The following is a 17,128-nucleotide window of genomic DNA, read 5'->3' as shown; positions in this document are numbered from 1 at the left end:
AAAAAATACCTAAAAGAACCAAGTGAAAAAGAAAACTAAAAGATGCACCGTTTTTTCACTGCCATAAGAAGCCAACTAGAGGGTTTTCCAGCTTCTTCACTCATCATCATTTTTTATCAGAGACGAGAAGTCGTCCTCACTCAACCACCCAAAGCACACAGCATCACTAATTCTTTCCACCACCAGAAAATTCCTTCACTGTCTTTACTGTCCATATTCCAATCAAAAAAATAAAAACCGCAAACCGTCATATCTTCTAAAAACCCTCAACCAAAACACCCACCTTTCTCTTAAAGTAACACCCACATACACCAAAGACTCATCTTTATAACTTCTTCACTATGCTGAAAGGGGACAATATAGACTCGCCTCCACTGCACCTTCTTGGAAACCAATACCACCTGAGATTCTCTTACCCTCCTTCACCCATAGAAACTCTGAGTATACAAATCCAAAACACCATCCTGTGACAGACCATATAGTACATAAAACACATGCACACCCCCATTCACCTAAAAGAACATGACTGCTCCATATTTCTTGATAAAACCCCTCCTACTTCACCACTAAATGACACTCGCAGCCCCCATAACCAATATGAATATGCACTGCACCACTACACAACGAAAACAGGGAAGGGAAAGCATTTTTGGACTCATATCTGAAGGACCAGAACTTATCACGAGACTGCACTCCCAAAAAATGTAAAACTGAGATGAGAAAGGAAGAAAGGATGAGGAAAGGCAGTGGCGTATCTAGGCTGGGCTTGGGTTCATGTGCACCCATGCTCCCCTCCCTAGATCATGTATAGTAATGCTATTTTTTCAAAAATACTTAAATATTTATGTGTGCACCCAAGCTCAAAGAGTCATGGTTATAGGGTACACCTCTCTAAGTGAGGTAGGGGGTTCAAATCCTATGTTTATCTTGTTGTTTTTTCATTTCTCTTTACAAAATTGGGCCTACCCATGGGAATGGACATGTCCTTGCATTCTAAGGGGGTGTTTGGGTTGGCTTTTTTCTAAGTGACTTATAAGCTAAAACTAAAAGCCATATATTGGGAACACCAAACTTTTGACTTTTGGCTCTATTTAAAGTACTTTTTCAGCCTAAAAAAAGTGCTTTCAAGCACTTTTTATGTTTCCCAACAACAACATTATATCCAATGAGGTCCACAAGTAGGGTCTACACAGACCTCACCACTATCTACCACTATCTCATGGAGATAGAGAGGTTATTTCCGAAAGACCTTCGACTCAAATGCAACAAATCCAAGTACAAAAAAGAAAAACACAATGCAGATATCATAGCATTTAAGCAGTGGAAAACCTACCAGAATGGAACAAGAGCAACAAAATAGTGCGATAAGCGAGACATTGTAAACAACAGACGATGATAGATATCAAAAGCAAGAACCATAATAATACGGCTAGTACAACGACAACACCAACCAGCCTAAACCCTCGAAGACCAACACAACAACTCCAAACCTACTAACCTTCTACCCTAATATGCGACCTCCACACCCTCCTATCTAATTTCATGTCCTTGATAATCCGAAGTTGCTCCATGTCCTGTCTAATCACCTCTCCCCAAACACTTCCAAAATTAAAAAAGAGGTTAAGAGCCAAAAGCTACTTAAAATAAGCCAATCCAAGCACCCACTAAGTTACTACTTTTTTCTTTCTTTTTTTATTCCTTTGTTTGATCATTCTTCCAAAAAAATCCAAGTCTAACACATTAAAATTCCTACTCTCCTTTTTTCACTGTAAGGGTTTATACAATTATGCCAAACGTGAATATCAAAACTAGTATCAATTGAGGATGTACAAAGAGTCAATGGGCTTAACAGATCCCAGCAGTTTTGACATGGAGTTCAGATATATATGTAAGAAAATATAAACCTATAAATTCAAATGTGTAATGAGTTCAATAGTAACAACCTAAAGGTACCCATCAAATTTATATCTTGAATTCACCTCTTCGTAATAGTGCACCCACCTTCTCGGAATCTTGGATCTGCCCCGAGGGGAAGGGGTTGTAAAAGGAGATTTTTAAATCTTTTTGGCTCAAAAACATCTTTAAAATAATTTGGATGCCACATGTTTCAATGGCTTCTTTTCCATGTAACAGCGTCTGAACTAAAGGCGTTCTATCTTTTTTACTTTCTCAGTGTCTCCTATCTAATAGGCACATTTTGCACAGCCATCTGGTGGTCAATACGTCATGACTTCAGTTAAAGTGTCTTTGCCATGATAAAGCTATAGGCAATTCAGTAAGTCTTTTTACTCTTCCCACCATTCCAGGAGAGAGTGCACTTCATGCTGCATTAATTTGTTATTACAAGAAGAAAAAACAAGGAATACATTAACAAGAAAGGGTACCCCTTGTTATAGGAGGATGAGAGCGACAAGAGAAAGATTAGTCAACCTGCAGTATATCTCTTTCTTTGCATTTTGAACAGTGCCTTGTAACTACGCGCATCCATTCTCTTCCTTTTCAAGCCAACCGAAGCTGCACCGTTCTCCCTGCTAGTGTTATATCTTTCAGATTCCATTATCAGCTCCTTCACACTTTTCTCTTTTTTTCCCTTCTTGACACTAGATGAATCGGATCCTATTCCTAAGTAACTTGATCTTGACGAGCTAGATGGGGTATGTTTCTTACCCCTGTCAGACCTTCTTAAAGGGCTCGGAGAATTTGGTTTCTTAATTAATGCAGCTCTCCTCTTAACAGTTGGCGGGGTTGGTGACTGCTTCTCAAGACGCTTCGACTTCCTTATACTTGATGGGCTTGAAGCAGCTTGCTTTGTTTCTCGACTTGACCTTCTTACACTGGACCCATCTGTCTTCCCAGAGCCAGAACTTAATGAACCTTTATCAGACTGTTTATTCTTTGATTTATTGCTCTCAGTATCCTTATTTTTCCTCCCAGACCGAGTTTCACTAGCCATCCGTTCAGCTGTGAACAACAAGCCATAAATTAAGTCAGATTATTCTTGTAGTACCCATTATCCACAGAATAAACAACAGGAAACTAGTGATCCCCTGATGATGATTAAAAAAGATAACATATGAAGAGCATGATAGCGATCACCATCCCTTAATCAGATATATACAAATTACTGAAGTCTGCAGAAATATGCCATATGTAACAGTCTAAAAAAAAATAGTTATCCTGTGAAGCATTTCATTCAGTTGGACCAGTTAAACAGATTTCCCCAACCACACCAGTTCACCTACATGCAGTGGTGGACCGACAATTATTAGGCATCTACTATATACACTAAAAACAATTCTGACCTTGTATATACCGTGTAATTTTCGAGTGAAGGGGTTTGGATAAACCACCCTTGCGACCCCCCCCTCCCTCCCCCCCAAATCTTTGCCCATGCCTACATGCCGTAATCTTCAAGACAAGGACAAATTACTCACTTCCTACATCCAAATACTTTCTTCCATAAAAATTAGCTTTAAACACGAATGCCTGAATTCATTGTTCTAAATCAATACAGTCTGACCTACAAGACAAGGTTTGACAGCAACAACAGTAATCAATCAAAACACATGGATTTCTTTTCTTCTTCCTAACATTAGAAAAGAACAGTACTACAATAGCATTTGCATGTAAACTGTATGGGGTGGGCCCATCACACTATGATGTAAGTTTTCAATTCATCATTTCTTGAATGATGAATTTTTTTCTATGAATACAAAGTTACCCTTTTCTCAAAAAAAAAAAATAGCATTTGCATGTAAATTGTGAAAGAACATAACAATAATAACAAAAGTAAACCGTAGTATCGCTAAACCCCATATCAGGATTTAAAACTATAGTCTCAGGTGAAAACATAGAAATAATTATCAATATTTTATCTAATTCACGTATTATCCCAAAAGCAAACTTCTGAGGATTGAAATAAAACCCAAAAAAAAAAAATTACACCTTTAAAACAAATTCCAATTTGTGCAAAATGTATCATATATTATAATAATATGATTGGAACAAAATTAAATATCAGGGGTCTAAGATTAGCTCAATTTCAAGAACCCGATTCCACTCAGACAGACAATGTAAGAATTACACCTTCAAGCAAAATTCCAACTTGTCACAAAATATATCATATTAACACCCAATATTCCGATTATTCGCATTAAAATCAGATTAGAAGAAACACCATAACTGAAAAGTCACTTACAGAACAATACATGAGGTTACTAGCATATTTTTTTCATGCCCCTATGTGCACCAAATCAACTGTTGGACCACTAACAATTTACCTAAAGACTGAAGAGAAAAAAATTTACCTCAAAAAACCCTAAATCCTTCACAGCCTGAAACAAGAAAAGTTTCAGTCAAATTGCTCTGAACAAAACCCTAGTTTCAACCTGTAAACTGAAATTTGTCGTCCGAATCAACAATTCGACATTATAGTACGAAAGGATTTCTCCTCGAAATCAACGAGTCCCTTAAGCTGCTGGGCATAAAGAGAAGAAAATAGTACACAACAGAAACCGAAAATAGCAAAGGGTAAAAAGAACTTTGGGCGTGTGTTGCTAATTCCAACTTTGACGCCATTAAAAACGTGGAAGTGGGACCCCAAGCGAAATATGTGCATTTAGCCGAGGGCATTTATGTATTTTCCTTACTATTAAAGGTAGAAAGTCTCAAAGTTAAAAATAAAATTACAATATTACTTATGCTATAAATTAAAATGTTATAAAATATTTAATTATTTAAATATAAAATTGTATCATCTATAATCTATATTAATATATAATAATTAATAATAATACTAATAATAACAATTACGTTTAGCTTAAATTAATAATTTCAAAAATCTCTACATAAATTATTCAACGTTTCCTTTTTTCCCACAACTTCTTTCTATAACTTCTCCCATAAATATAATTTATGTGAATAAAGTATTATCCTTTATGATGAACATGAGTAAATAGATTCATGTCTTTATTAGGGAGTGTTTTAACTTCAATGTAGAATTTTTCGGTGCGAATCCAAATTTAATCGAAATTTAAAATGAGCATTAAATATCAAGTAGAAAAAAAATAGATGCATGCATACGGAAAAGGTAATATTCCTATAACTTCTTATTTATTACTCCCTCTGTCCCTAATTACTTATCCACTTTTGAATTGACACACCAATTAAGAAAACAATTAATGACATAGTGAGTTTACCATTTTACCTCTATTAATTATGAAGTGGGTGAAAAGTTCTATATTTTTCAAAGTAATTAATCATTTAATTGAGGGTATAATAGGTAAAAAAAATTATTCTTTCTTGATTTGTCAAAATGGACAAGCAATTAGGGACAGAGGGAGTATGATTATTGACATGTCATGTTAAACATCACTTTAAAATTTATATAATAAGAAAGGAAAAAGTTAGCCAACATTATTTCAAAGTTTCTTCTCCTCGTTCAATTCATTATTAAAGTTCTTTCAGTGTGTATTCTGTTAGAATTAGTTACTAAAACGTTTTAGAGTTGGTTTACAAACTATCTATATGTGTGAGAGAGAATTCTATTTTTGCTTGTAGGCACATGAAAAATTGTTTTGTAAAGATATTCGAGTGAAATTTTCAATATAAAAAAACAGTATGATGTATTAAATTTCCTCTACAAGCGAGGTTTGAAAGACGCACATTGATAATGCCTTCTTGATTGTCATTAAAGAATGGGTCTAGTTTTATTAATTTAAACTCATTAATACTTGCATGATAGAAACTTGAAATTTCTCAAATTTGTGCTCACGAGATCACTAATTTCATCATCTTCTGCATGTACTTTTTACATGGTTTCTTAATTTTAATTTATTTTCTATTCTTCATTTATTTATTATTTTTCTCTTTTTTTTTCTTTTTGCTTTAGATGTTCACATTAATAACACATACTTAATTACCTATTCAATTGTTACACTTTAATATCCATAACTCTCATCTTTTCATATCCCTAATCTTCAAATATTTTCTTAAAATTTTTAATATATCTTTTGGTAATACTTCATTTTTTATCTTTATAAATTTATTTATTTTGTTTCATGAGACCTTTAACCAAGGTTATCATTTTTATTCTATAGTTAAGTAATGATTCTATATTTCTTTTTTTCATCTATATTGTAGTGATTAAAAACTTAAAGAAAGATGTGTAATTGTGTATGTTGTATTTTTTTTGCTCTATTTTTTGTGTGTATTCTCTCTATTAGACTTCTTTAATTTAATTTTTTATGAATTTCTAATTGTCGTAAGTTTTTATTTTTTAGTCATTTGTGACTTTATTGCAAGTTTGCTAATTACTAACCAAAGTTCAAAATATACAGTTCGTTGTTTAAAATGAATTAATTTTAAATACTAAAATGTGTCCCTTATTTGGTCTTTCTTGTCACACTTTTAAAGATTTACTAGTTCTCGAACATGTGTGTTGTACGTGTATTTTACGCTTAATAGTATAAATAATTTAAAAGTTAAAGTACGTGAATTAATTTTTTTAGATGTCATATGAAAATGTTAAGAAAACAACTACATTTATAATTTAGAACTGTTTTTAGTACATTAATTCTTATTTTATAAGGTACATAAGATATGATGTTCGTTGTTGGTTCATATCTTTGTAAACGATTTTCAATTTATTCAACCATACATGATTCATTCAAGGGTAAATAACAATGTTGTGTTATCAGGTATATAGGAGCGGTATAAGAATGTGAACATTTATTGGGCAAAAAATTAATATAAGGAAAGAAGAAAGATAGGAATAATTAATGTAACGGAAAAGGGCCTAAAATATCCTCGAAATATTGAAAATGGTACACAACTACCCTTCATCCACCTATTGGCTCCCAAATACCCTCCCCATAGGCTCTCAAATACCCCCATCCACCTTTGGATCCAGTTTTAGCCACTTCATTAACGGAACACCATTTAAAATAATTAAATAATCTTTTTAATTACGTGACACTCAACCATTGATTGCAATTTAATTATTTAACATAATTTTAAACCCACCCATTTTTAACTAAACCCGTCCCAATACTTATTAAACCCGCCTGCCCCAATACAAAAAGAACCTAACTAATAAAAAAGAGCCCTAAAACCTTTATTCCCAAATTTACACTCCACTTCCTCAACCCTAAAACATGTATTACAACTCAAAATTATGTGTCTCATACTTTAATGTCGTCCTGACTGGAAGATACAATTGAAAAGCTTTCCAAAAGTTTTTTTCTACCACCTGTGAGTGTGCTGATGATATAGTATAATTACACTGCAGATGGGATGATTTCTCTTGCAAATAAGTTGGGGAAATGGAGTGTAAACTTGGGAACGAGGTTTTAGGGTTCTTTTTTATTAGTTGGGGTTTTTTGTATTGGGGCAGGCGAGTTTAGTTAAAAATGGGTGGGTTTAAAATTTAAATGGTGCTCCGTTAATGAAGTGACTAAAATTGGACCCAAAGGTGGATGGGGAGGGTATTTGGGAGCCAATAGGTGGATGGGGAGGTGTATTTGGGAGCCAATAGGTGGATGGGGATAGTTGTGTACCATTTTCAATACTTCGAGGATATTTTAGGTCTTTTTCCGTTAATGTAATAACTAACAAAATTCATAATGTTATAACTAAAGGATGTAAAAGGGTGTGACTAACATTTGCAATAATCAGTAATAACTAAGAGAATTTATAATGTCATAACTAAAGAATTAAAGTGCAATAACTGAATTTCTTATTAGTTTTGCATTTACTTAAAGAAATAGGACTTCTAGTTAATTTCATTGTTTATTTAGATAGTTAATTATATTTTAATTTACTGTAGGGGCAAACTAGTAATCCAACTTTACACTTTAAAGCTTTCCATGTGTTGCACATTTATTTCACATTAACTCAATGATACTTTCGTGACATATATGATACTTTAATTTAAATACAAATACCTATATATATATATATATATATCTTAGATTGGTCCGACTCGTAATTCACGTCTGACCCCGTGTTCAATAGCCCGACCGTAGTAATATTAATTGTGGTTACATTCATAAGTAGCTTGGTCCATCTTTATTCCATTTCATATATGTATGAGGATCTGCATAGCTCTCGATTTATGTGTTATTTATCCATTCCTACTTTTTGTATGCCAATGTTCGTGACTGGAGATAACTCTCTTCAATTGTTCCTGAGATGGGAGGGAGTAGGCCTTGCTTTTATATATATATATATAAAAGATTGACATGTAATAAAAATGTTTATATCATTAAAAAAAGCAATTAAATAAAAATTAAAATTAAACCCGGTGTCATTATAAATTATATGAATTTCCTTCGACTAAAATACATAAATATTATAAAAGAAGAAGTAAATAAGTAAAACGAAAGGAAAATGTATATATTGTAGTAACTATTTTGAAGCAAATTTTCTGACAATCTCAATCACATAAATAGCATTGTAAATAAAATCATTCTATGTCTTGAGCATCAACAAAACGACTCGTGACAATTTTCTGACTCATGAGAAGTTCAATAATTTTAAAAAAATATATTCAAAAGCATATATTTGCATCGCAAGAGAAATTGTTAACAAAAACAAATGAATTTAAACTACTTCCACGTTAGTTTCATATATTGGAATATGACATACAACTATATAAATTAAGCAAAAAAAATGATTATTGTATCACCAAAAATTATTTCCCTCAAGTACTCGAGTTTTGAAATATACCCTATTAGGAGAGAATGATTTACTTCATCAGAATAGTGGTAATGCAAATTCCACTGATCTTCAAACTCACTCAACGATAATAAATCATACTAAAAATTTAAACTGCACGAAGAAGAAGATTAGAAAAAAAATTGTTGTTGAAAATGAGAGGAAATTCCTATATTTATTGTGCCTTATTTGAAAAGTCATGACCTTTTGGAAAAGTGACAATCCTTTGGAAAAGTCACAACTTAGCGAATAAGTCAACTCATTTGAAAGTCACAACCCTTTGGAAAAGTTACAACTTATTGAAAAAGTCACAACTCATCAGAAAATTCACAACCCTTTGGAAAAGTCATAACCCTAGGTAAAAGTCACAACTTATCGGAAAAGTCACAATCTTTCTAAAGAGTATATGTTATTCAAACAACTATAGATGGGTGTTTTAAGTTAGGGGCATTATAGTAATTTGACATTTAAGTTAGGGAGTTCATGTTTTTAAGGTAACTAGTTTTACGGCACGTGCGTTGCACGTGTGTATCATATTATATAGTATATGATGTTTTAAAATAGAATTAATATGACTAAATTAAAGCTTTTTAGCAAATAACTATAAATTGAAAGACCAATGGTCAAATGTTTTTGAATGATTAATACAAATTGTTATAAAATTAATTATTTTTTAGACCAAAATGACCCGATTCCATTGAAACTTTTCAAAATACAGTCAAAATTTAAATATGCTGAGAAACTGACATTTCTTTAGTACTATTTTTTTTACTTTGCTCAATTTTGTAAACAAACTTGACCAACAAAACAGAAAAATAATATCAATATAAAAAAGGTCACCAATAGCTTTTCCTCTAAAGGTTATGACTATAAATGATGGACACCATTTAAGTATAATTTTTCTCTTAAATATTAATACTTCATTGTGCATGAAACTAATAACTATTACCATAAATAGTGCAATATTTTATCTTTATAGGTAATATATCTTTTTAAAATATTATTACTCATTTAATATTTGAGTAAGACTATCATAGAGATGTAATTTTACCAAAAGTGTACTTTTATAGAAAATTTCAACACTGTTATAAGTAGAAGATTATTGAGAAAAAAAATATAACATAAAATATTAGTTCTAAAAAAATTTGGTTGTGACAGGGTTAAATAGAGAATTGAGTGTATGTCAAATATTTCATATTAATATATGAACTACATCACCTATAGTGAAAAATATTTTATCTCTTTAAGTTTCTACCATATATTCGTGGAATTGTAGTCCTATCTTTTTTTTATGCAGCATACATTTCATATAGTTGTTGTCTAATGAGAGTATCTAGTAATCTTATAGAAGTTCTATCATGATATAAAACATTAAACTTTTTCAATAAAAATATTAACTGATGAATAAAATTTAAACTATTTATTTATAGAATCTTTAAAAATATTAACTGATGAATAAAATTTAAACTATTTATTTATAGAATCTTTAATTTGATTTAAGATCACTTTTGTGATCAACCACTATTTTCTTATCTATTTTTATGTAGGTTGCAAGGAGTGTATCTTGTGACATATCATATTCGCAGATCAAAATGAACACAAATAACATGAAATTCATACTTAAAAAAAGTCAACACAATATAAATATAAAAAAGAATAAATATATGGAACAATTCATAGCCAATGAAGAAGGAAGAAGAAAATATATGTTCATGATATATTTACTCTAGTGTTCAATTTGATTGAAATCTCTTGCCACCAACACTTTACTTTCTCCAAAAAATATATTGAAAAATTGATAGCCATTGAAGAAGGAAGACAAAAATTTATGTTCATGCTATATTAACCTTAGTGTTCCAAAATGAGGAAGAAACTCCTTCGTCTGAGGTTAAAAGAATAAAAAAAGGAAAAACAAAGAAGAAATATTTTACTCCAGTCATGTGCCCTTTTCGTATTTGTTTATTGTTATTGTCTCTCCCACAATTTGATCTATATATTTAATTAAAAAAATAATCTACAATGTTTGTATTCGTCATTGTTCACTCATTATGTTAACATTAATTATTAACTTCTATCTCGAATTAAAATACAAAAGAAATTAATTTAAGAAACAAAACAAATGAAAATTCTTGCGCACTATATATAGAAGTTTTCTGTGTGAAGCAAAATTTATAGCTAATTGCACATTTCTTTGTTCTCTTCTTTTCTTCTTTAATAGAAATACAATACCTAAATTCCAATTCTAAGAGCTTTGGCGAAACATATCAATGGATTGGGATGAATTATGTATGAAAATTTTAAATGATCTCAAATTGTTACAGAAAAGAGATGACCAAAAATTTATAAGGAGTGAATTGTTGTGATTTATGACCGAAGAAACATGAAGGTAGAAATTGTTGTGACTATTTGTAGGAAATTAGTATTTTTTTAAAAATAAAATATGTAGGTTAATTAAAAGGCTATCAATTATCTAAAATGATATAAATCATATTGAAGTATTTGTATGATGAAAATCGTAAGAGGAAAATATAATTGTAAATTGATGAATGATTTGTTACAATTTGTTCACCAACTCTTTCTTATGTGGTACTTCCAATTTCATAGAATTTTGAACTTAATAAACTGTTGCAAATAACACTTAATTATTTTAAGAAGAAGAAGAGTAGAAAGCCTTACAAAAATCGTAGTTTAAAAGTGAGAGGAAACCCCTCTATTTATAGCTAACAAATAGTACTATGAATAGGTACTTATTGTGCCTTATAAGAAAAGTCACAACCCTTCAAAAATGTCACTGCTCATCGGAAAAGTCATAACCCTTTGAAATAGTCACAACCCATCAGATAAGACACAACTATTTTGTAAAGTCACAATCCTTTGAAAAACTCACAATCCTTTAGAAAAGTAACAACTCATCGGAAAAGTCACAATCTTTTAGTGTAAAAAAGGTATCTACTTTTAATATAATATATTAAATTAAATAAATAAAATAAATAGAGTATTTTTAATTGAGGGTATTCTAGTAATTCAACATTCATTTTTGGGAGTTCATGCTTTTAAAGTAGTATAGATATATAGAATAGATAGATAGATTTGTAAGTATTGCATTTTATTTTTCATTACACGAATCTATAAATACTTACATGAGAGCCACGTGCTAACACACATGCCCAAAAACTAGTTTAATAAAGGGCATATAATACATAAGGATGTCCTTTAACTTGACATCAACTCACATTTATGTCCTCCAACTTTGTGTGTGCACAAGTAGACACTTAAACTTGTATAAAATTGAACAAATATACACACACATCTTATGTGGCATCCTACATGACAATTTTCATCTTATGTGATACCCTATATGTATTATGTCGCGTAGGACTCATGTGTCTACTTGTTCAACTTTATACAAGTTGAAATGTCTACTTATGTACACTCAGAGTTGGCAGACATAAATATGAAGTGAAGTTAAGTTAAATGACATATTTATGTATTATGCCTTTAATAAAAAAAGTTGAAATCATGAAAATGGAAAAGACAAAACATAAAAGGGAAAAGAAATTTATCGGATAAGGAACGAGAAAGGAAAGAATTGAGAACTGAAAATGAAAAGTGAGGAGTGATAGGGTCTCTTTATTTCGAGAGAAGGCCCAAAATAGTCCCTCATCTTTGGGTTAAGATTCAAAGTCATCCTTGAATTTGCACATGGAGCACTAATAGTCCCTCATGTTTGCAATATTGGTGCACTTTTGGTCCTCCCCTAAACTTTTGCCTATTTTTTAACATTAATTTTGTTCATAATTTTATGTAATGAATGTCCTATCGTCTTTTTATATATTTAGTAGAAATAATAACTCTATGTGAGAGAAGGTGAGAAGAAGAACACCTTGTTCTATTCAGTATAAACATTACTATAGCTAAACTAAGAACATTTTAATATATGACATTGCAAGAAAAGAAAAATTTATACTATTGTACGTGAAATCATCATTATGAACCTCTCGACTTTACCTGCAATACGATTTCTACTAAACAAAATAAGTTGTTTTTTTTCTCACAATATCTCACAAGAAGTTATTATTTCTACTAAATATATAAAATGATGATTAAACATTCTATACATAAATTATGAATAAAATCAATGTTAAAAAATAGGCAAAATTTTGAAAGATGACCAAAAGTGCATTAATATTGCAAACATGAGGGACTATTAATGCTCCATGTGAAAACTCAAAGATGACTTTGAGTCTTAAACCAAAGATGAGAGACTATTTTGGGCCTTTTCTCCTTTATTTCAGTAGAAACTTTAATTTTGAAAAAGTCTATTATAACTATTGATAATAGTAATCCACGTATTCGATATTATTTATATATAAAATATCATTTTCCCTTAATCGTTCCATTCTTCATGCTTCTAATGTAATAATAACAATAATAATAATCATTATTGTTACTCCCTTAATTTTAATCTACTACTTTAATGTACGTGTTTGCATGTATATGCGTTAATAATATATAAATATTTTACATAAATATTACTAACCCATATCATCAAATTTAGAATTATATAACTTTTCTGTTTTTATTCCTTTGTACTTTATTATAACAACAACATATCCCGTATAATCTCATACAATGGGGTTTAAGAAGGGCAAAGTGTATGCAGATTTTACCTCTACCTCAGTGATAGAGAACTTTAGGTGTGAGTTATGTAAGTCCAGTTTTGACCTCATTATACATGTGGAAGTGGGACACAAGAATAAACTAGAAAAAAAAAACTTAATTACCAAAAAAATTAGAATATCCTAGAAAAGGATAAATAGTCATTTACGCATATTTTCACCAACTAGATTCAAAAGGACCCGTTAACGAGTCCAATATATCATTATAATAATTAAATTAATTATTAAATAAATACGTGATAAGACAAAGTTCTTAGATCAAAAGATTTCTCCTACATAAGTTTTAAAAGGTAATCAGATTACTAAAAAAAATAGTGACCTTCTCTAATTCCATAGTATATTTAATATGAAAAAAATATATTAAATACATATTACATCCAAAGAATAAAGAAGTGCATACATCTCTCACTGGAGTATTCAATATCAAATAGCATAAATTGCATTTATATAAACATCATAATACATACCAAGCCAATTAAATGTGTACGTATTTTGAGAATAGTAAACCATGTATTCGAAATTATTTAAGATCTAAAAGATAATTTTTACCTTGCTCGATCCATTCTTCATACTTCTAAATATAAATAAAAATAAATTAATAATAGTAATTCATTATTGTTACTTCCTCCGCTTCAAAACTTACTATATGTGTTTTGCACGTATGTACGTTAATTAATAAATATATATGTAATGAATAAATAGTTACATTTGTAAATGCAATTCATATTACTGAGCACACAAATTTTAAAAACTACATAAATATTACTGACGCATATTATCAAATTTATAAAAATGTGTTATTTCCTATTCTTATCCATTTATATAATATATTGTTCAACATTTTTTTACAACAATATATTCAATATGATTTCATACAATTGGATATGGAGATGACAGAGTGTATACAATTTTTACCTCTATTTCAATAGTAGAGAGATTGTTTTTATAGACCCTTGACTTAAAAAAAATAAAAAAATCCAAGAAAATCCAGACTAAGAAGTAATAGGAGTACAAGAAATTACAAATAGTAACAATAACAATTGATAGTAACACGAAAATAACTACAACAAATAATATGATAGTCATCAAAGTATAAGGCACAAATTATAATAGAAACCAAAGGACCATAAACTATAGGAGAAATCCTTGTTGACACCCAATTTTGACCTTCATGTAACTCACCCGGGCTGTTATTTACTAAGTAATTAGTATTTATTTCTTAATTTCCTTTACTTATCATTTTATTATTCAATAAATCATACATTTTTGTTATTTTCTAACTTATATTCATAATTTACAACAACAACAATATATCCAGTAAAATTTCACAAGTGGAGTCTGAGAGGGTAGAGTGTACCCAAACCTTACCACTACCTCTTCGAGGTAGAGATTCAATTTTCGAAAGACCCTTGGCTCAAGTGCAACAAATCCATGTACAAAGAAAACAGAGACAATGAGAAACATATCAAGTAACAACAAAAATAGTGTGATAATGAAATATAAAAACAAGAACTACAATAATACTAGTATAACAACAATGACAAATAACAACCATGCTAAATAAAATAATACTACACTACCTACTAACATTTTATCCTAATACGTCACTATTACAAACGTGCCCTTTAATGGCAATAAAATACAACATTAGTGACAATAATATTTGCCTCTATAACATGTACCAGCCAATGGTATTTGGCCGGCAATGCCGAGGTCGGCAAAGGCGTTCGTGGCCATTGTGCGAAATGCTGGTAATAGGTAGCATGCATTGTCACTAAAAATCATTAACTTTTACTGTAATTATTTGCGGCATTTATATTAGCTACTAAAGCTAATTCCTAACGGCTAACTAGAGTGTTTTAGCATCCATTCTTTTAGACAGTAAATCCATATAAATAGTCGCTAAAAGTTAGTAGTTATAACAACAATTTTTCTATGGCATATAATGGCTGCAATATCCCTTCCAATAAAATGTCTTAGTTTTCCCTTTTAACATCGATTTTTATGGCAGGTAAATTCAATAAAATTGCCTCTAATAGTTGACATCTTTAATGGCAATTGTTTGAAGGCAATACTAAAAGATACAATTGTTTAGCCGCCATTAATAATAATACTACATTTATCTAGATTAGTAACGACAAAGTTTAGCAAATACTAAAAAAATATTACTATTAATTCATAAAATAAAATATATCACATAATATCTAGACAAATAAAAGGAAGTACTAATTCAAAATATGAATGCCACACTTATAAAATCTTATATTGTTCCTACTAATATATTGAATAATATCTTCAAATTATTTTCGCAACTATTCTTCATATTGATATCTCTGAGATGTAAACTTTGTGAACTTCATATTGTAAGACCTGAAATAAGAAAATAAATGTGTCAAGAGATCAAAAGTATATAATATATAAAACATCGCATGTAGTGTGACTAATTGGACAAATTACAAGCAAGAAGCATCCAATAACAAGATATCATATTCTCTCAGAAAATATAAAAAAGGCATGGAGGCAGAAAATGCTACATTTGACGTTCATCAAATTGGGGAAGCGAACCACTCATAACAAAGGTCAACTAAATGAGCAATCAGAAAAGGCGAGAAGTGAATTGTAGTGTGCGCTGAAAAGGATTTGCTAGTTTAGCAACTCATCCAAAGGAATCTATCCAACAACTTGTCCGAGAGAATTATGAGTCCAACTACTAGAGAGAATTGCAGAAAATATAGGTGTGAAGTAGTAAAGTTGAAACCAGCCGCAATTATAGCTTGTGCTCGAGCTTTAGTCGATGTAGATGGGCTGTAACTAATTGCTGAAAGGAGATGATCTACAGGTGAGTTTGCTAATGTTCTTAAAATAGAAATTTATCTTAGGAATTCTGAAGCAACAACTAATTGCTAAAAGTAGAAGTGTTACTATAGCTCATACATTAAATAGTCAATAATAAGAGTTCCTCGACAATATATTTAGCATTTAAATTTACAGATTTATATTCCCTATTTTCTTGACAACAAAGAAAGAAGATTATATAAACACACAACTAACAGAAATATAAAAGGATGGAAAAAAAAAGATAACACATCCATATAGAGACACAACCGACACAATAATAAAATTCATGTTCATTGATAGAAATTTAGCTATTTTTTTAAGTTTTGATATGTTTCCTTTAGTTGTGTGTTTATTGTCACCTTAACTATAATCAACTTGAGAAACTCAACAGCAATATAGTAAAAGCATAAAAACACCCCACATAGCTTATTTTATTAAGCCCTTAAGCTCAAATCTTTCTTCTCTGAAAATAAAAGCTGATATTAGTATTATGAAACCACTGTAGAAAATGAACACACGTAAAAACTTCCAAGTAGCTTATGTGATTGAAGTTCTTAAACTCTATGTTCTATAATAATAGGGGCTGAATTTAGTATTATGGAACTACCGGAGAAAATGAACACACTTAAAGGGTGTGTTTGGTATGAAGGAAAATGTTTTCCTAGAAAATGTTTTCTTGGAAAACAAGTTGATTTTTTACTTATTTTCTCATGTTTGGTTGGTGAGTAGAAAATATTTTTCGGAAAAGATTTTTTGTGTTTGATTTATGAATGAAAAATATTTTTGAAAAATTTCTTTTATTTTTACTAGAGTAGAAAATAATTTTTGAAATTGAAAATATTTTTTAAAGACAAAATTAATTTTTTTTTGGGGTGGGGGCTGGTAGGGGGTGGGGG

General features: G+C 30.4%; 1 protein-coding gene across 4 annotated transcripts in view; it reads right to left on the bottom strand.

The window, feature by feature from the left end:
- LOC125874496 (helicase protein MOM1-like) overlaps positions 1-4,543 on the bottom strand; it is a 63,524-nt gene extending 58,981 nt beyond the window's left edge. For all 4 annotated transcript variants that reach the window (XM_049555389.1, XM_049555390.1, XM_049555391.1 and 1 more), the window contains exons 1-2: positions 4,308-4,543; positions 2,431-2,961 (exon numbers count right to left, since the gene is read on the bottom strand). In XM_049555389.1, the coding sequence (XP_049411346.1) occupies positions 2,431-2,953 (523 nt within the window). In that variant the 5' untranslated portion in view covers positions 2,954-2,961; positions 4,308-4,543. The remainder of the gene's footprint in view (positions 1-2,430; positions 2,962-4,307) is intronic.
- Between the last annotated feature and the right edge of the window lie 12,585 nt (positions 4,544-17,128).

Source organism: Solanum stenotomum, chromosome 8, assembly GCF_019186545.1.
Source record: "Solanum stenotomum isolate F172 chromosome 8, ASM1918654v1, whole genome shotgun sequence".
NCBI classification, from domain to species: Eukaryota; Viridiplantae; Streptophyta; class Magnoliopsida; order Solanales; family Solanaceae; genus Solanum; species Solanum stenotomum.
Note: the sequence above shows the minus strand (reverse complement) of the source record. Positions and strands in the feature narration are given on the sequence as shown.